The sequence below is a fragment of the Hevea brasiliensis genome, chromosome 5 (genome assembly GCF_030052815.1).
Source record: "Hevea brasiliensis isolate MT/VB/25A 57/8 chromosome 5, ASM3005281v1, whole genome shotgun sequence".
In the NCBI taxonomy this organism is placed as follows: Eukaryota; Viridiplantae; Streptophyta; class Magnoliopsida; order Malpighiales; family Euphorbiaceae; genus Hevea; species Hevea brasiliensis.
In genome coordinates, this window is record NC_079497.1 from 11,075,111 (window position 1) to 11,094,190 (window position 19,080).

Genomic DNA, 19,080 nt, shown 5'->3' on the forward strand with positions numbered 1-19,080 from the left:
GAGTTCTATGCAAGGATTGCAAGGTCATTCCAGGAGAGACTTTAACAAGTCAACATTGGTTAGTGGTCTTGAATGTCAAGTTTAGGAATAATTCAAGTAAGGTCAGAAGAAATAGTGTAGCTTGAACAGAGTGGTGGGAGTTCAAAGGAGTAAAGCAAGTGAAGTTCAAAAATGAGCTTCTCGAGTCCGAAGCATGGAAGCTGGATATGGAGGCCAATGATATGTGGATACAGATGGCATTGGAGATTAGAGAAGTAGCTAGAAAAGTACTTGGAGAGTCTAAAGGACATGAATCACCCTCAAAAGAGAGATGGTGGTGGAATGAGGAAGCACAAAAGGCAGTGAAGAGAAAAAGAGAATGGTATAAGAAATTACCTAAATGTGATAATTATGAGGCATTTGAACAGTACAAAATAGCAAAGAAAAGTAGTATAACATGACCTAAAAGCATTACACATTTTTGAGGATTTAACCCAAAATCGTTTAGAGTGGAGAAAGCGAATCCATATAGCCGACCCCAAATTTTTGGGATAAATGCTTAGTTAAGTTGAGTTGAGTCATATGAACAGTACAAAATAGCAAAGAAAGAGGCAAAAAAGGCAGTTAGTCAAGCAAGAGCACAGGCCTTTGAAAAGTTATATGAGAAACTTGGAACTAAAGAAGGGGAGAAAGATATTTATAGATTAGTAAGGAGAAGAGAAAGAAAATGTCAAGATCTCAATCAAGTTAGGTACATTAAGAATAAAAAAAGAAAAGTGTTGGTGAAAGATGAGGACATTAAAGAAAGATGGAGAAATTATTTTAATGATATCTTTAATGATAGTTAAAATGGTAATAGCGTGAATATAGACTATAGAACAATAGAAAAGAATGTGAATTATACTAGAAGGATTAGATCTTTAGAAGTAAAAGCACTTAAGAGAATGAAAGTGAGTAAAGTCTGTGGACCCGATGGAATACCAATTGAAGTGTGGAAGTGTTTGGAAGATATGAGAGTGGCATGGTTAACTGAATTATTTAATAAGATTCTAAACTCAAAGAAAATACCTGATAAATGGAGGAGGAGTATTTCAGTACCTATTTTTAAAAATAAGGGAGACATGCAGAGTTGCTCAAACTATAAGGGAATTAAATTCATGAGCCACACTGTGAAGTTGTGGGAGAGAGTTGTGGAGCATCGACTACGTCATGATACTTCTATCTCTCTCAATCAATTTGGCTTCATGCCCGGTCGTTCAACTATGGAAGTGATCTTTCTCATTAGAAGCATGATGGAGAAATATAGAGATGTGAAGAAAGATCTACACATGATTTTTATTGATTTGGAGAAGGCTTATGATAGTGTTCCAAGAGATGTCTTATGGAGTGTGTTATAACAAAAGAGGGTATCTATTAGGTATATACAAGTATTGAAAGATATGTATGAAGCAGTAAATACTATTGTGCGCACAGTGGAAGGGGACAAAAAAGATTTTCCGATCTCAATTGGATTACAACAAGGATCAGCTATAAGCCCTTACCTTTTTATATTAGTTTTAGATGAATTGACGAAATATATGCAAGAGAGTATTCCTTGGTGTATGATGTTTGCGGATGATATTGTTCTGATAGATAAGACACGTGAAGGAGTCAATAGAAAGCTAGAGCTTTAGAGAAGTACTCTAGAGTCAAAGGGCTTTAAGTTAAGTAGAATGAAGACAAAATACATGCATTGCAAGTTCAGTGAAGGCCAAACTGGTGATAAGGAAGGAGTTAGTTTGGATGGAGTGGTACTGTCTCAAAGTAATCACTTTAAATATCTCGACTCAGTCATTTAAGTAGATGGAGGATGTGAGGAGGATGTTAGTCATAGGATTAAAGCCGGATGGTTGAAGTGAAGACGTGGCACGGGAGTTTTATGTGATCGCAAGATTTCCAATAAGTTGAAAGAAAAATTTTACCGTACAGCCATACGACCGTCTATGTTATATGGTAGTGAGTGTTGAGCACTAAAGGAGTCGTATGCGTCTAAGATAAAAGTTGCAGAGATGAGAATGTTAAAGTGGATGAGTGGCCATACTAGACTAGATAAAGTCCGTAATGAGAGTATTAAAAAAAATGTAGGAGTGGTGCCAATTGAGGATAAATTGAGAGAAGGGAGATTGAGGTGGTTTGGTCATGTGAAACGTAGACATTCGGAGGCTCCAGTTAGATAAGTAAAGCACATTAGGTTAGAGGATAGAAAAAAAAAAAAAGGAAAAACCTAAATTAACTTGGAGTAAAGTAGTATAACATGACCAAGAAGTATTACACATTTCTGAGAATTTAACCTAAAATCGTTTAAAGTGAAAAAAGTAAATCCATATAATCGATTCTAAATTTTTAATATAAAAATTTAATTGAGTAGCTGAGTCGAGAAAATAATTAATTAATATGTAATTTTAAACTAAATAAATAAAAATTATTTAGAAAAGGCGGAGATAGTAATAAAACATGGCATCAGAACTTTTCTTTTATAAATTTTTTTCCCCAATTTTTTGGTGGGTTGGTCCTAGAAAGAAGCACTCCATCGCCTGGGCAGAGATTTTTTTGACTTGCGAATTTTTTTAGTGGCGAGTTAGAGAAGTGAGATTAAAACTTAAAAAAAGGACAATATTTAAAATATTAAAAAATTCATGGAGATGTTAGTCACTAAACAGTAGTTTTCTTTGTTATATTTTGTATAAAATACTAATTTTAAAAGAAATAAATAAAAGTTTATTTTAAAAAATGTAATGTTTTAATCTTTTAAAATAATATTTTTGTTTTATAATTAAACAAAACAGTTATACTTCGAAAATAATAAAACAAAAAAAAGCAAACAAAGGATTGTTATTACCGTGACTCGAATAAACGGCTAATAAATTGCGCATCCCTTCAACGACGAGAATGGTCAGACTGATCGCAGTGACAAAGACAACCAAATTTTAAGGAGCTTTATCCGTTTCCTACTGGCTCTTGACCTCGATTAACAACATCAATAATTTAAAAAATGTACGTGACATATTTTTTATATAGTAAAAGTTGAAATCTTTAATTTAAAATTTTATCAATTATATAAAATTTCTTTAATTCAAAAGTTTTTATTAAATTATTAAAAATTAAAAAATTTAAATAAAATAAAAAATTTAAATTTATTTTATTAATAAAAGCAATTTAATTTTATTAACGAATTAATTCCTATCGTTTAAATTTTTGTTAATTAATTTTCAATTCAAAACAATTTAATCTTTAAATTTTATTTAATAAATTTATATAATTATTTAAATATAAAATAAATAATTACTTAAATATTAAATTAAATTTAAAGATTATTTTATTAATAAAATAAATTAATTTATTTTAAATAAAAAATAGTAAATAATAAAAATTAATTTATTAAAAAAATAAAATTTGAATACCATGTTATCATGCAAAAACATATCAGAACTAACATGTAGATTTTTATATAAGAGATTTAAGTATAAGGTATCCCCAATAATAATAAAAAATTAATAAGGTGCCACCTACCACCAACCATTTCATGTGAAATCAAAATCGACATCTTACCTTATACAATTGACAAAGACCTACAACCAACTCCAACTTACATATTATGATAAAAAAAAATAAAAAAAAAAACTCCGACTTACATAAAAATGAAGCTGGAGGATACAACTAAATAACGACCTACTCATCACTTTAATTTGAAAATTAAATATTAAGAAATTATAAGATTTGAATCTCATAAGAATTTCCAACCGTTCCTCTGGTTCTGGTCCAATTTAGACTAGAAATTGTTCCAAACTTTCTATGGCATTGGAATCAAATTGTGGATGCACCGATAGGTCCCAAAACTGTTTGTCAAAATGTCAAGCCGGCCGTTCTCAATTTTTGTATCATAAACAGTAATACTAAATTTAACTGGTAAAACCTCTCCTCCTCCTTCTCACATGCTCATCCATTGTCGTTTCTAAATATCACCCCTTCTCCAGATTCACGATCGGTGTTGTCCCTCTATTTGTTTCATCCTCAACCTTTAGCCTTCTTCAACCAATGACCAGGTTCTGGTGCCATCCAACACGTGTCTCCATCTTCTTTCTCTTCACAGGATAGCAATCACTTAATCTGTGAAGTAGCAAGTGACTCGAGCCTTCGTTTTCATCATCACATGGTTGCACATGGCTTCACTCTTCTCATTTTCACAATGGGCTTGTTTCATTATTTGGGTTTGTTAATGTTATGAGATGGGATTGCGAATTTCCAGAAATTGTTGTTGATGCGGATCTAATAATTCAGTCCTTCAGATGATTACAGATGCGCTCATGAGAAGTTCAATTTGACAACGATTAGGTGCCTATTTTCTAAATTTTTAAAATTTTATTAAAATGTATAACACATATTTTTTTATATAAAAATTATTTTTTATAAAATAAATAAATTTTTAAATAAAATTCTTTCTCTGCAATATTCAATTCAATTTCTATCATCTTTAGTTTTCATTTAAGAGTTATTCAGCTCTTTCATTATTGTAATCTCATTGAATTGAAAATCGAATTGACTGTTATATAGCTATGTAAGTGTCTAAAAATTAAAAATAATTGCCACTAATTAGTTGTGCCTACTTCCTACCTCTGGCTTTGACCATCTGCGCGCTGCCTATAACAATTCACTTTAACGCACCTTCTCTTTAGAGACCCTTTTGCTTTTATTGTTGGTATCGTATCGTAAGAAGAAAATTCTCTCCTCCATCGCCTACCCAACACGAGATCTCTCTCTCTCATCTCTCTCTCTCTTTGATCCCAATCGCCTACATGGCTACGATTTCCAAGCTCGCAAATTCTAGCCCTGCTGCCTCTCTATCTCCTTCTTTTTCCTTCACGTCCAGATCTTCTGCACCTGTGTGCTTCGTCGATTTCCGTGCCAAGGCGTCTTTCCTTGCCAGAGCTGCATCGTCTAAGTTGTCCGTTCGAAGTAGGCAGCCTATGACCCGCTTCTTGGTGTGAGTATTACCTAGATTTGTATAATCTTTTAATCTCTCTCTCTCTCTCTCTCTCTCTTTCTCTCTCTCTCTCTCTTATATGTAAAGAGTTTCCCTTTCCAGAACTATTGTTGTTTCACTGTGCATTATGTTAACATATCAGGCTGGTGTGATCCTATGACATACAGACTTTTTTGACCCTTGTGCATGTTGATTTGGGTCCTTTCCGGTTTATCTTCTCTATGATTCCTGTATTCATTTGCACTATTTATGTATCTAATCTTATATTTGACCCTTAAGAATCACAGCCACATCTATTCTGTTTCTCATTGATAATTAGTGATTTTTTGTAAATCTATAATATTTCATCCATACAAATGGCTTACATCCGTTTCTGTAAAGATTTGGGTGCTGTCAATTATCTAGGCCACGAGTCTAACTGTGTCCTGTGTTCTGTTGAGCTGAAAAATGGCTACACATTTATGAAAAGAATTATGTTTCTCAAATGTGATGAAAATATTCAACATTATATTAACAAAATGTTGAATAATGTTCAAGGATTGCTTCTACCCTCTTAGTTTAGAGCATTGATGCTCATGGGCCTGATAGCACATATAAAAATGGATAAAGTTAGTAATCAATCCTATTGTTGTTCGCGTTTATTTCCTGGTCTGGTTGCTTGTCTTTTTTTTCTCTAACTCTGGCACATTTCAATTTGTATTCTAATAACATCTTGTTTCAGTGTTAGGTGTGTTCAGTCCACTGGAAATGGTAGTCCGATAAAGAAAACAACTCTTCATGATCTCTATGAGCGAGAGGGCCAGAGTCCATGGTATGATAACCTTTGTCGGCCTGTGACCGATTTGATTCCTCTGATCGAGAGTGGTGTAAGGGGTGTAACTAGCAACCCAGCGGTAATTGCTAATATGTTATTCTTGATTAAGTATATCCCATGTGCGTACACACAGGCACCTGCTTAAAATATGATTTTGAATGAAATAAGTTAAAGTCAGTTCACTGAATGAAAAAAGAATAAAAAGAAAATAAATTAATTAGATAATTGCAGTATAACTTAGAGATAGTGTTCAACATTTGTTGGTGCTTATTCTTTCCTAATCTTTTGTGATCTAAATCTAATGAGCTATGTGAAATGTGTGGTTCCAGATTTTCCAGAAAGCAATATCATCATCAAACGCATATAATGATCAATTCAGGTATTGCAAAAAAACTTCCAAATTTATAGTAATTAATTTGTGATGGCTGAGGATTAATTCCATTGTTCTGTTGTGTCCTGATGTATGCCAAGTGTAACTCCTGTGCATACAGAGGGACAAGATACTCTGCAGATCTCTCCTCAGTCCCTGACTTTGTTGATTGTTACAGACTCTTGGTTTTTGAAGTTGGATGTTGATTTATGAGTCAAAAATTTAAAATTGTTCCTTTTTTTTTTCCTGATCAGTTCAGCATTTTTTGTTTTCTAATCTAGATTTTTGAATCTTCAGGGAACTTGTACAATCAGGGAAAGACATTGAAAGTGCCTATTGGGAACTTGTGGTGAAGGACATTCAAGATGCATGCAAGCTTTTTGAGCCAATTTATGATAAAACAGATGGTGGCGATGGCTACGTTTCTGTTGAAGTTTCTCCCAGACTAGCTGATGATACTAAAGGGACAGTTGAGGCTGCAAAATGGCTTCATAAGGTGGTTGATCGCCCCAATGTATACATTAAGATTCCTGCTACAGCTCCATGCATTCCCTCGATCAAAGAAGTTATTTCAAATGGCATTAGCGTCAATGTGACTGTAAGTTCATTCAATACATCCTGGTTTTGGCTTAGTCATCATCTCTTATAACTGGTATAGTGATTATAATAAGCTGCTAGTTGCAGGCATGGCTCCTAAGGAGAAATCTTAATTTTTTGTTTAGATTTAATGAGTTACTTTCTTTTAATAAATTGAATGAAATTCCTATATAACACTTTTCTGACATTCTGTCCTTATTTATGTTTGTGCACAGCTTATATTCTCTCTTGAAAGATATGAAGCTGTCATTGATGCCTACTTGGATGGCCTTGAGGCTTCTGGACTGAGTGACCTCTCCAGAGTTACTAGTGTTGCGTCATTCTTTGTCAGCAGGGTAGACACTCTTATTGACAAAATGCTAGAAAAAATTGGAACTCCAGAAGCCCTTGATCTTCGAGGGAAGGTAACTAAATTGCAATATTCTTGTTCTTAAATATTGGATGTACCTGTAGCATATAATTTTGATATTTGTTCTTGTTTATTGTTTTAGGCTGCAGTTGCTCAAGCAGCTCTGGCATACCAGCTCTACCAGAAGAAATTCTCTGGTCCAAGATGGGAGGCTCTGGTGAAAAAGGGTGCCAAGAAGCAGAGGCTACTGTGGGCTTCAACCAGTGTCAAGAACCCTGCCTACCCTGATACTTTATATGTTGCGCCCCTCATTGGACCTGACACAGTGAGCCATCTTATTCATTGAAACTTTGTCTTGTGAACTTGATGTGCATTTTAAAAGTTAAACTATTAAGTTGTTAAGCAAAAAAAATTATCTGCAGGTTTCGACTATGCCCGACCAAGCTCTCCAAGCATTTATTGATCACGGAAGTGTTGGGAGAACAATCGACTCAAATGTATCTGAAGCTGAAGGAATTTACAGTGCACTTGAGAAGTTGGGAATTGATTGGAGCTATGTAGGGAATCAGCTTGAGGTTGAAGGAGTGGACTCTTTCAAGAAGAGCTTTGACAGTTTGCTCGATACCCTCCAAGAGAAGGCAAACTCTCTGAAACTTGTTAGCTTGTAAGTCTTGTTTATCGTATGTTATACTGTCATCATGAAGTAATAAAAGTGGGTTGTCAATCCTGCTGTAAAAAAGCTAGTTGGTGTCCATGTAAGAATGTTAATTATGTATCATAAGTTTTCTGGTTATGTGGGAGATTCTGCTTGCAGTTGCTTGCTCTTTGTAGCAATGCGTAAAATGGGTGTGGTATGTGGATTTTTCGCCCCCACTATGCAAAATACGATGGCGAGTCTTGATAAAATCATGCCAATCTGGCGAGCCTGGATGAAATCGTGCCAATCTGCCCTTGTTTGCGAGCTTTGGCGGCAACACTCGGGTGAGGGAGAATTATTAAATTATTATTTAGTTCTTAGAATTTGCTACTCAGTCGCTTAATTTTAAAAATTACATTAGTTCATCTCTAAGATTTGAAATCCATTAAATTTAAAAGTTCTTTGGTTGCATATAGCATTAATGGTAAGTAAAATTATAAAATTACCCTCTTAACGCCCCTTTTTTATTCAGAAGCTCCGTCCGCTTTTCACCCTTGGCTTATTTTGCCCCTCTGCCTATTGCTCTCATTTCCACTGCTCACCCTGCTCTCATTAAAATCATATAATTATTATATTAAGAATTATAATATATTTTTTTCTTATAAATATAATTATTATTATTAAAATAATATTAAAATTATAATTTATATTAATTATTGTAATATTAAAAATAGAAATTTTTATGTATTTAGCGATAAATAATCTGTTGTTAAAAGTTATTAGAGACGGAAATACATAAAAATTTCTCGAGTTGTGAAATTAAAAAATGAGCTTCTCGAGTTCGAAGTATGGAAGCTGGATATGGAGGCTAATGATATGTGGATGCAGATGGCATCAAAGATTATAGAAGTAGCTAGAAAAGTACTTGGAGAGTCTAAAAGACATGGACCACCCTCAAAAGAGAGATGGTGGTGTAATGGGGAAGTACAAAAGATAATAAAAAGAAAAAGGGAATGGTATAAGAAATTACCTAAATGTGATAATAATGAGGCATAAGAACAGTACAAGATAGCAAAGAAAGAGATAAAAAAGACAGTTAGTCAAGTAAGAACACAGGCCTTTGAAAAGTTATATGAGAAACTTGGAACTAAAGAAGGAGAGAAAGATATTTATACATTAATAACGAGGAGAGAAAGGAAATGTCAAGATCTCAATCAAGTTAGGTGCATTAAGGATAAAGAACAAAAAGTGTTGGTGAAAGATGAGGACATTAAAGAAAGATGGAGAAATTATTTTAATGATCTCTTTAATAATAGTCAAAATGGTAATAGCGTAAATATAAACTATAGAACAATAGAAAAGAATGTGAATTATATTAGAAGGATTAGATCTTTAGAAGTAAAGGAAGCACTTAAGAGAATGAAAGTGGGTAAAAGCCTGTGGATCCAATGAAATACCAATTGAAGTGTGAAAGTATTTGGAAGCTATGGAAGTGGCATGGTTAACTAAATTATTTAATAAGATTATAAACTCAAAGAAAATGCCTGATGAATGGATGATGAATATTTTAGTACCTATTTTTAAAAATAAGGGAGACATGCTGAGTTGCTCAAACTATAGGGGAATTAAACTCATGAGCCATATTATGAAGTTGTGGGAGAGAGTTGTGGAGCATCAACTACGTTATGATACTTCTATCTCTCTCAATCAATTTGGTTTCATGCTCGGTCGTTCAACTATGGAAGCGATCTTTCTTATCAGAAGCTTGATGGAGAAATATAGAGATGTGAAGAAAGATCTACACATGGTTTTTATTGATTTAGAGAAGGCTTATGATAGTGTTCCAAGAGATGTCTAATGGAATGTGTTAGAACAAAAGAGGGTATTTATTAGGTACATACAAGTTTTGAAAGATATGTATGAAGGAGCAACTATTATTGTGCACACAGTGGGAGGAGAAACAAGAGATTTTCCGATCTCAATTGGATTACACCAATTTTTAGCCATAAGCCCTTATCTTTTTACATTAGTTTAAGATGAATTGACGAAACATATACAAGAGAGTATTCTTTGGTGCATGATATTTGTGGATTATATTATTCTGATAGATAAGACGCTAGAATGAGTCAATAGAAAGCTAGAGTTTTAGAGAAGTACTCTAGAGTCAAAGGGCTTTAAGTTAAGTAGAACGAAGACAGAATACATATATTGCAAGTTCAGTGAAGGCCAAATTGGTGATAGGGAAAGAGTTAGTTTGGATGGAGTGGTACTGTCCCAAAGTAATCACTTTAAATATCTCGGCTCAGTTCAGTCCTTTAAGTAGATGGGGGATGTTAGTCATAGGATTAAAGCCGGATGGTTGAAGTGGAGACGTGCCATGAAAGTTTTATGTGATCGCAAGATTCCCAATAAGTTGAAAGAAAAATTTTACTGTATAGCCATATGACCAGCTATGTTATATGATAGTGAGTGTTGGGCACTGAAGGAGTCGTATGCGTCTAAGATAAGAGTTACAGAGATGAGAATGTTAAGGTGGATGAGTAGCTTAGACTAGATAAAGTCCATAATGAGAGTATTAGAGAAAAGGTAAGAATGGTGCCAATTGAAGATAAGTTGAGAGAAGGGAGATTGAGGTGGTTTGGTCATGTAAAGTGTAGACATACGGAGACTCCAATTAGACAAGTAGAGCACATTAGGTTAGAGGATAGAAAGAAAAAAAGGGATAGACCTAAATTGACTTTGTACCATCTCAAATTTTTAAATTTATTATTTTGTGAGTAATATTAATATTTTATTTTATTTAAATTTTAGGAAATTATTTGAAATTTTTTGGATTTTAGAAATCGGGTTTGATTTCCCGAAAATATAAAACTTTGATGATTTTTAAAAATTAATTTAAAAATCACGTGGCAAAACTAAAAATATATTTGGACCCTACGAATTTTTCTGAGTTTTTTAGAATTTTTTCCGAATTTTTGGGCCTCGTTTTCGGTCCCAATGTAGAGTAAAAATTCAAAATTTTGTATCCTAAATCGAACTAGCCGAATCAAACTGGACCAGATCCGACCGGTCGAATCGGACCAGCCTCCCTCTATCTTTTCTTCTCTTCCCCGTGCGTCCCGACCTTTCTTCCTCTCTCTACCGTTTTCTCTCTCCTCCCTCCTCCCCATGCTGGCCAGCCACCGCCCCAGCCTCTCTAGCTCACCGGCACGCCGCCTTGCCCTTCCCTCCTCCCCGGCCGCCGCCTGGAACGACGGGAAAGCGCGCGTGAAGACCCTAGACGCGCAGTGCACCGCTTCAGCTTCTCGGCTAGAATCCAGTCGATCCGGCCACCAATTGGGCCGAGTCTTGTGTCAAACATCATCTACACCTCGAGAGTTTTCCATAGACACCAAGAACACCAAAATCCATTGAGCAGTTTGTCCAATTTTTGTCCGGAAAATTTTAGCCCATTTTGATTTTTGGGCTAGATTTCTCTCAAACTGTGAACCCCATGAAAAAACTGAGAGTACCAGAGAGATCCACTAGTCGAGAGCTTCGCGGCAATTTAAATTTCAAAATTTTTCGACACCGTTTTTCAGTGGGTCCCACGAAACTTCGTAGTATTTTTCCGAGTATTAAATGAGCTTATAAAATTTCATAAAAATTATATACTAACCACTGTGTTGTGGGCTTCGTGTAGGTACCTTCAATTCACTTAAATTCTACGGTTGCCTTGGTTTGTGAATTTTCGGCTAGACAAACCGGCTACCGAAAAAGTCTTTGAATTGAATCAAGATTTTGGCTACCCCACCGTTGTAAGACGTCCCGAGCGCTTTTCCGAGATCAGAATCGGCATAGGTAAACCCAAACCTCACTTTTTCTTAATTTTCTAGTGCTTGAATGGGATTAAAAATTCATAAAATATTCGTGATAGCTTAGAAAATTATGATTCTTTTTGCAATAGCTTAGTAATATTGCTAAGGACCGCGGGGCAAATTTTTAGAATTTTTAGAGCTTATTTGGGTAGTTTTTGCAAAAAGGGTCAATTATAAGGACTAAACTGTAATTTTACATATTGTGATTGATGACTGTTTGGATGGACCCAGGAGGGGCTGTGTGACGTGATTGAGTTTTGGGTGTATGGTTTGTGGATATAGAAGCGTGTTTTAAGCCCTTTTGCAGGTTGGGTAGGTCCTAGATATAAGGGAAACTCTGCCGGATTTTCGGCACGACTTAGGACATCTTTAGTCTTTTTCTTAGTTTGTATTGAGTCAAATTTATTAAATGATTGTAATAAAAATTATCAGGTGAGTCGAGATAGCCTTTCTCCTCCGTCCAGCAGCCACAGTGACTTCGATTGAGTCTGTGAGTAAAATATTAATTTTAATTATAATTTCGATATTATTATATGTTCAAGCATGCCCATGCATCACTTATAAATATGTATTTATATAGTTAAACACTAGGCACGTTTTATGTTACATTCATAATTGTTAAAGTGCCATAGATGTTGTTGTGATAATTTGGAGCAGTGTGCGTGAGTTGCCATGTGCGTGGTATGGTGTTGGCTATGGACAGGATGGGTAAACACAGCTTGAGATCTTCGCTGGGACCCGATCCTTCAGGGTAGATACGACTTTAGTTCTTCACTGGGACCTCGATTTGGTTTATTAAGCGAAAGTCCGGCTTGAGTTCTTCGCTGGCACATGTTGGATTAAGAGGGCTGTATAGGGGATCAGCTCCCATATATGTATTATTTGACATTATCGGGTGTGTGAGTGCTCCAAATTGCCTTTTTGATGTGATTTGTATGAAAATTATGACGATGTTGCATTTTACTTCACAGGGTGCATTAGTTTTAGATAGCTATAGAGATTATGGTTAAAATTGATATTTTACTATTTGAGTTGAACGCTCACTCCTGTTCATTATTTTTTTAGGCTACCGGAGGATATTTGTTGTGGTTAACCAGATTTTCTTCTTCGCAGGCCTTTTATTAATATTTGTATAATTCTATTAACTCCTAGAATTTCTGCATGTGTTAGAAATATTTATTTGATTTGGGTCTGTAATATAATCACCATGTTGGACCTGTAAACTTATTATATGCATGTATGTTGGACTGGATGAGGGAGTTGAGCTCCCATTTATTTTTATGACATTTGAGTATGTGCAGGGTGAGCTGAGCTCCCCAATTGATTATATATTGTGTTTACAGGTCGGGTGAGCCAAAAACTCTCCGTTGAAAGGTCCATTTTATAATCAGACTTTGTCCGGTTGAATTCTTGAAATTAGACCCAAATGGGCCTTAGAGTTGTGTCGATGAATAGTTATGCTTACTACGAGCCTCAGGGGCTTTATGCTGGCCCAAGTCCTAGTGCCAGTCTGACCCATAGGTTGGGTCGTGACATAGAGGAGAGTAGTACAAAATGACCTAGAAGCATTACATATTTATGAGGATTTAACCCAAAATCGTTTAGAGTGAAGAAAGCGAAAGCGAATCCATATAGCCGACCCCAAATTTTTGGGATAAAGGTTTAGTTGAGTTGAGTTGAGTTGAGTTGCTATAAATATATTTTTAATATTTTTATAAATAATAAAAATTAATAAATGATATTTTTAAAAATTTCAATGTTCTCCCTTCTTTTATATATATATATATATATATATATTAATTGTATTTTTTATTTATTAATTTTTTACTTTAATTAATTATTTTTTATAAAATTTTATATTTAATTGAAATTATAGTATAAGTAAGACTAAAAATTTTAAATTTATTCAAACATTAAAATTATTTTAAATAAAAAATATAATTATAATTAATTTAAAAATTAGAGTATATTTTGGAAAAAACAAATTTTCCTATTCTTAGTATAGAAAAATTTTCAAAATATGATAATTTCAACTTTTTAAAGATTACATATTGTGAAATTATTAACTCAAAATTTTATCATATATTAATATGTTTAGCATAAAATAATCTCACTACACATTAACATATTGAGAAATAAGTATTCTTCTCCAAAATAACGTTGTCACCTCGCACGTATTCATTCGATTTTAAAAGAAAGTATATCAATATTTTATAATGACAATAAACAAAATTTAAAAGTAATATTTAAATATTATTGTAAATATGTATTCTAAATCAACTGCAATAATGATATTAAATAAATCAAAAAATCATGTAAAATTAAATGTAATATTATATTATTATTTACATTGATTATATCAATTGTTTTTTTAAAATTTTTATAATGTAAGTAGTATGTAATATTATATTATATATAAAATATTAATAAAAAAAAAGTAAAAGGTACATGTAATGTGGAAAAATAATGTATCAGTATATACAAAAAATTGGGTAACAGAGAAAATGACATGTGATCTTTTTAAGAAAATAATTTATTTTTTTTAAAAAATAAACTGTTTTATATTTCATAATTTTTAACGGTGATAATAAAAAAAAATCTTTTTCAAAAAAAATAAAAAATAAAAAATTATAGGGCATGGGGCCCGCCCAAATGGAATACAGAAACTAGTTATCCCAAGGGAAAGCCGTAGAAGCTGAGGCGGTTATCTTCCGGCCACGTCCTAATTAATATTTAATACACACTCTCTCGCCTCATTGGCCCATGATAAATAATTAAATATATCAATTCAATGGCTTCCATTTCAGTTCTCCGAATTCCACCGCTATCTGCTGGGAGAGCTTCAACCACGACCGCCACCACCACCACAACCACCGTACGTCGTCTTATTCCTACTTATTGAATTTTCGCTTTTTCATCATTCAATTTTGAAACATATGTGAATTTTGATTGATGTTTCAGAGATGGCGCATATCAAACGCTGCTCAACCGTCCGGTTTCTCCCATTCCACTTTATGCGGTTGCTATTTCACCTTTTTCTTTTTTAAAAAAAAATCATTTTGCTCCTGGTGGTTGGATAATGCTAATATTCAAATCTTGGGTTTGTGCAGTGCAAAGAAGCCCCATGAGTTACACAAGAGACATTGGGAGAAGAGAAGTAGTAATCTTATCCGTTGGATTGGTGAGTGGAGCTCTGTGGAATGCTTCGATTGACGGAGTAGCTTTGGCATCTGAATTCGCTGACAGTAAGTTTTGCTTCTTCTTCTTATGGGTTTTATGTATGCAAGCTCTTCCTGGTAATGCTCTTCTTCCTATTATATCCACTTACCTTCCTATTGCAATTGCGAATATTCCATTTATCAATCCAAGTTCAAGCAGTGCTTGTTGTGAGGAAGCAAAAATCATAATGTAGGAACGAATTTGAGATGTTAGTTTGCTTCAAGAGCTTAAATTTATTTTTGTGAACAATACAGCGATGTAAAAATAAAATTGTTGAGAATTGGATTTCAACACATGAGGGTATGGGACTTGTAGGAAGGACTCAATCTTCTTGCCCATATTTTTGTATATGCAGTGCCAGCAATCCGGGGCAAGGATTATGGCAAGTCAAAGATGCGGTATCCAGACTACACTGAAACAGATTCAGGTCTTCAGTTTAAGGTCAATGATTGGACAGTATATATGTTTCTAAATTTGTATTTTACATGCATGCATTCAAAAAGAGTTTATTTTTGCTTTTTAATTCCTTAATCCTAATCAAAATGAATGCAGGACTTGCGAGTAGGAGATGGCCCCAAGCCTAAGATGGGAGAGACAGTTGTGGTAAGGGGAGTTTTTTTTTTTTTTGGGTAAAAAAGGCGTTGCTTACTGTTTGGCATAAATTTTCTGAAAGTCAGCCAATTTAATAAAAGTATTTTATGGCTGTTGCTTTCATTCTGATTTCTGTTCCCCATCTTGTGGGAAATAGCACTCTTTAAAATAAACTGAAAGATTCAGTTTATTTTGCTGAAAGTATGAACTACATGGAATAATATAGAATCAGTGAGAGAAGAGATGCCTCTACTATGCTGTTCAATACTTACCAGCCTTTCCTCACTTTTTACTATGACTAAAAAATTTGGCAAAAACAATGATGATGATTAAAGAGTTTTGAATTACTAAATTTAGATGATTTCATGCTTCAGTTAAACAGTATCCTTACAATTTTTACTATGAGAATGGATTTCTTCAATGCTGACTATGTAGCTTTCAACTTTGAAGTCCAAATCCAATATTCAACTTGGTTATTCTATTCTCTAGTTGGCATAATGAACATAATTTATGAACTATGGATTTGTTTTAGGTTGATTGGGATGGTTATACCATAGGATACTATGGCCGCATATTTGAAGCTCGAAACAAGACAAAGGGTGGTTCCTTTGAGGTATCAAATGCTTCCCCATTTCTGGAGTGGAGGCGCATGACTAGTTTAACAATGTTCTGTAATTTCCTGATATGCAGGGAAATGAGAAGGACTTCTTCAAATTCAAACTAGGATCTGGCGAGGTGAAACTTATTTCCTTGATTGTGCAATGTTATCCCTGTATTCATATGGAACTTCACATTTGCACTCATGCTTTTGTTAGGAACTTTCTTTAGTATTAACCTTGGGTAGTGCTCATACTTTTCTTTGGTCTTATACATTTACAGTGTCTACTTAGCAGTTTGTCCTTTTAGAGTCAATGAGATTATATCAGAAGCTGGCAATATTTATATTCAGTTGTGTGGTGCAAGTGCACAGGCTGGGATTAAGTTGAGATTTGAGGATGATTTGACCATATTAATTTTGCAACGTGGCTCACTTGCTTCATAAATGTCATTTATACTCAAAATAGAGACCTTTTAATGTTCAGGTAATACCAGCTTTTGAGGAAGCTGTTTCTGGCATGGCTTTGGGTGGAGTTAGAAGGTGCTGCAACTGGTTTTCTCAAATCTGTAACCCTTGTAATGGAAATATCATTGAAGTAATATACTAATATATGATTACAATTTTGAATCTTTCTTTCCTTGAAAGAGAATTTGCTTTTAATATGTGCTCAATTTTCACGTTTACTTCACAGTGATGCAGGATAATTGTGCCCCCAGAACTGGGATATCCTGAGAATGACTTCAACAAGAGTGGCCCAAGACCAACAACATTTTCGGTAATGCTCGAGTCTTTTTGCTGGTTCTTGCATTGTATTTTTGTGCTTTTCCTCAAACAGGAAAATTATGGGCTTGGCAGGGCCAAAGAGCCTTGGATTTTGTGTTGAGGAACCAGGGACTGATAGACAAAACTCTACTGTTTGATATTGAACTCCTCAGAATTATGCCAAGCTGAGTAATCAAGATGCTCCGCTTGTACCATAAAAAATTAGGTTAATTTTTGTTCCCTCGTTCTTTTATCTGAACATGGATTTGTAGTTCCATGTGTAACGAGTCATTTGTCCAATTCAGGTGCCGATTCTGCTGGCACAGAATAGCTCATTACGGGAGCCATGTTAATAAAACACTACCATTCCAGGGACTTGAAGAATTTAATTCAAGAAGCTGCAAAGGTTTTGTTCATCATTTAAATATCATAGCTCTATGTCTGTAGGCATACCAAGATATGAAGGATTGGAGAATTTAGATTTTATCATCTAGTTGGTCAAAATTTTTGTCTTGTCTAATCTTATTTTAGTGTAATATCACTAGTGAAAATTTGGATTATATTGTGGCTTGTTCCCAATGGATGTAGATTTCCTCTTTCTTCTTCTTCTTCTTCTTCTTCCTTTTTTTTTTTTCAATAGATCATTGGAGATTAGAGGACCTCAACGATAAGGTAGATAGCCATTAACGTTGCTAACCATATCCAAAGGAATACAGTCCAGGTGCAAAGTCATTTGATGGTCCAACTTATTTTCCCACACAAGGCCTTGACATTTAGCATCTGGGTTCCAAATATTATGAACTTGTGATGCATTCAATATTCAAGGAAATCGACATTAACTGGCCAATGAAAAACACTCGATTTTGTTTGTTGGAAACGTGAATGAGCTCAGGATTATCATCATTGTCATTCGCTGCTATAGATACTTATTTTCTGCTTTCTATTTGAAGGCTGTGACATCTCTGTTTTGTTCATATTATTTTTTAGTGTTACTAGAACTAATTCTCTGATCCCTGTTAATATGATGTCTTGTTATTATTGAAGATATGACGGCTTCTTAAAACTATTCTCTCAAACAAATAGACTGAGCTCTAAAATACCTTCACCATCCATTTTATCCTTCCTCTTCTAATCTCTTGCGCTTTCTACTCTCCCTCCCACGCACTCCCATTTCCTACCATTTTGGAGTCATAAATCCCTTCCTTTACATACCCCGACCTTCCACCAAACACATAGATGGGCATCAAAGAGATTATTGTTGTTATAGGAAAATTAAGATGTGAAGAAACCGAACTGCAGCAGGTAAGTGAAGACCAGGGAGCCCAGCATGATGAAGGCAAAGTTCTAGTAGGAACTAGGAAGGCTGCTAACTGTAAGAAACTTCAGTGTCATAACTGTCAAGGAAGTTATGTCTAACGCCCAGGTAGATGGTCCTTCGAAGTGGAAAAAAATAAGAGAGGAGCCGGGGGGGTGGGTGGGGTGTTGTGGTGTGCGCGCTCTACGTTTGTTCCTTAGCTCACGAAGTGAATGCCCGCCGTGTACTAGAAGGCCTGCCTAGTTTAGTAAGAATGGACTCTGGTTGCAACTCTCCAAGATGTTGAGTTGAACAACTCCCCTTTTTGGCTCCAATCCCATAGAGTTTCACCAAATCAGGTGAATGAATTGAAGGCCAAATTGGTTGGAAAGTTATTCGTACTTCTTAGAGCTGTTTGGAGATAGACCTCATCCAAGAAGGCATTTTGGGCTGGAAAACGTTCGTAAAGCTGAAGGTGTTAGTTGATATAAATAAACCATTTCCCGACCAGGCTCATGAACCGAACACAAGATGGGTAAAGACAATGGGTTTCTTTCAAACATGAGATGTCAAATATCTGCTATTATTGTGGAGTTACAGGCCATATAAATCGCTATTGCCCTCTGACGAAAAATGAGCATCATCATTTCCAATAAGTGTGTTAATGTTTATCAACTTGAGCTGCCCAACTTAATAGCTAGCTTAGCTCTTAGGGTGTGGTTCTTCCAAGTTTATATCAAAGACTTAGAAGCCAACCTAAGTAATAAGTATGGGCCGAAGACAATAGTTTCAACCCTCACGAGATTTTAGTCAGCGGCGATGCTACATGCAATGATGTGGGGTCAAATGACCCTACTAATTTTTTTTATATATATATTATATATTATTGACTTAATTTCACCTCACAAAATAGTTAAAAATTTCAAAAAAAAAAAAAAACTTTTAAAAGGCCAATTGGGAAGGTAAATAAATTTTTCCAGTCTCCCTCTCCTC

General features: G+C 34.7%; 2 protein-coding genes across 5 annotated transcripts; both read left to right on the forward strand.

Annotated features, from left to right (window-relative positions):
- The first annotated feature begins 4,617 nt into the window (after positions 1 to 4,617).
- On the forward strand, positions 4,618 to 7,929 carry LOC110664910 (uncharacterized). The gene is made up of 7 exons (XM_021824795.2): positions 4,618 to 4,999; positions 5,721 to 5,892; positions 6,143 to 6,192; positions 6,481 to 6,781; positions 6,996 to 7,184; positions 7,272 to 7,454; positions 7,552 to 7,929. The coding sequence occupies exons 1-7, from the start codon at positions 4,812 to 4,814 to the stop codon at positions 7,795 to 7,797; spliced, it is 1,329 nt and encodes a 442-aa protein (XP_021680487.2). The 5' UTR covers positions 4,618 to 4,811; the 3' UTR covers positions 7,798 to 7,929.
- Positions 7,930 to 14,323: 6,394 nt separating this feature from the next.
- Positions 14,324 to 17,392, forward strand: LOC110664909 (peptidyl-prolyl cis-trans isomerase FKBP19, chloroplastic). 4 transcript variants are annotated; one of them, XM_021824790.2, is made up of 11 exons: positions 14,329 to 14,498; positions 14,585 to 14,642; positions 14,734 to 14,868; positions 15,198 to 15,283; positions 15,395 to 15,445; positions 15,966 to 16,046; positions 16,124 to 16,168; positions 16,516 to 16,571; positions 16,731 to 16,806; positions 16,887 to 17,019; positions 17,099 to 17,392. In XM_021824790.2, the coding sequence occupies exons 1-10, from the start codon at positions 14,415 to 14,417 to the stop codon at positions 16,980 to 16,982; spliced, it is 768 nt and encodes a 255-aa protein (XP_021680482.2). In that variant the 5' UTR covers positions 14,329 to 14,414; the 3' UTR covers positions 16,983 to 17,019; positions 17,099 to 17,392. The 4 variants fall into 4 exon arrangements, 3 of the variants coding, with proteins under 3 accessions (XP_021680484.2, XP_021680486.2, XP_021680482.2); XM_021824792.2 differs by lacking the exon at positions 17,099 to 17,392 and having other exon boundaries at positions 14,324 to 14,498; positions 16,516 to 16,626; XM_021824794.2 differs by lacking the exon at positions 17,099 to 17,392 and having other exon boundaries at positions 14,324 to 14,498; positions 16,516 to 16,606; positions 16,723 to 16,806.
- The last annotated feature ends 1,688 nt before the right edge of the window (positions 17,393 to 19,080 follow it).

Excerpts from the sequence above, each read along its gene's own strand:
- LOC110664910 (XM_021824795.2), top strand. The coding sequence starts at position 4,812 with ATGGCTACGATTTCCAAGCTCGCAAATTCTAGCCCTGCTGCCTCTCTA. Across the intron at positions 5,000-5,720 it reads CCTATGACCCGCTTCTTGGT|TGTTAGGTGTGTTCAGTCCA; the intron begins GTGAGTATTACC and ends ATCTTGTTTCAG. Across the intron at positions 7,455-7,551 it reads CCCTCATTGGACCTGACACA|GTTTCGACTATGCCCGACCA; the intron begins GTGAGCCATCTT and ends AATTATCTGCAG.
- LOC110664909 (XM_021824790.2), top strand. The coding sequence starts at position 14,415 with ATGGCTTCCATTTCAGTTCTCCGAATTCCACCGCTATCTGCTGGGAGA. Across the intron at positions 16,047-16,123 it reads CAAAGGGTGGTTCCTTTGAG|GGAAATGAGAAGGACTTCTT; the intron begins GTATCAAATGCT and ends CCTGATATGCAG. Across the intron at positions 16,807-16,886 it reads CAAGACCAACAACATTTTCG|GGCCAAAGAGCCTTGGATTT; the intron begins GTAATGCTCGAG and ends TGGGCTTGGCAG.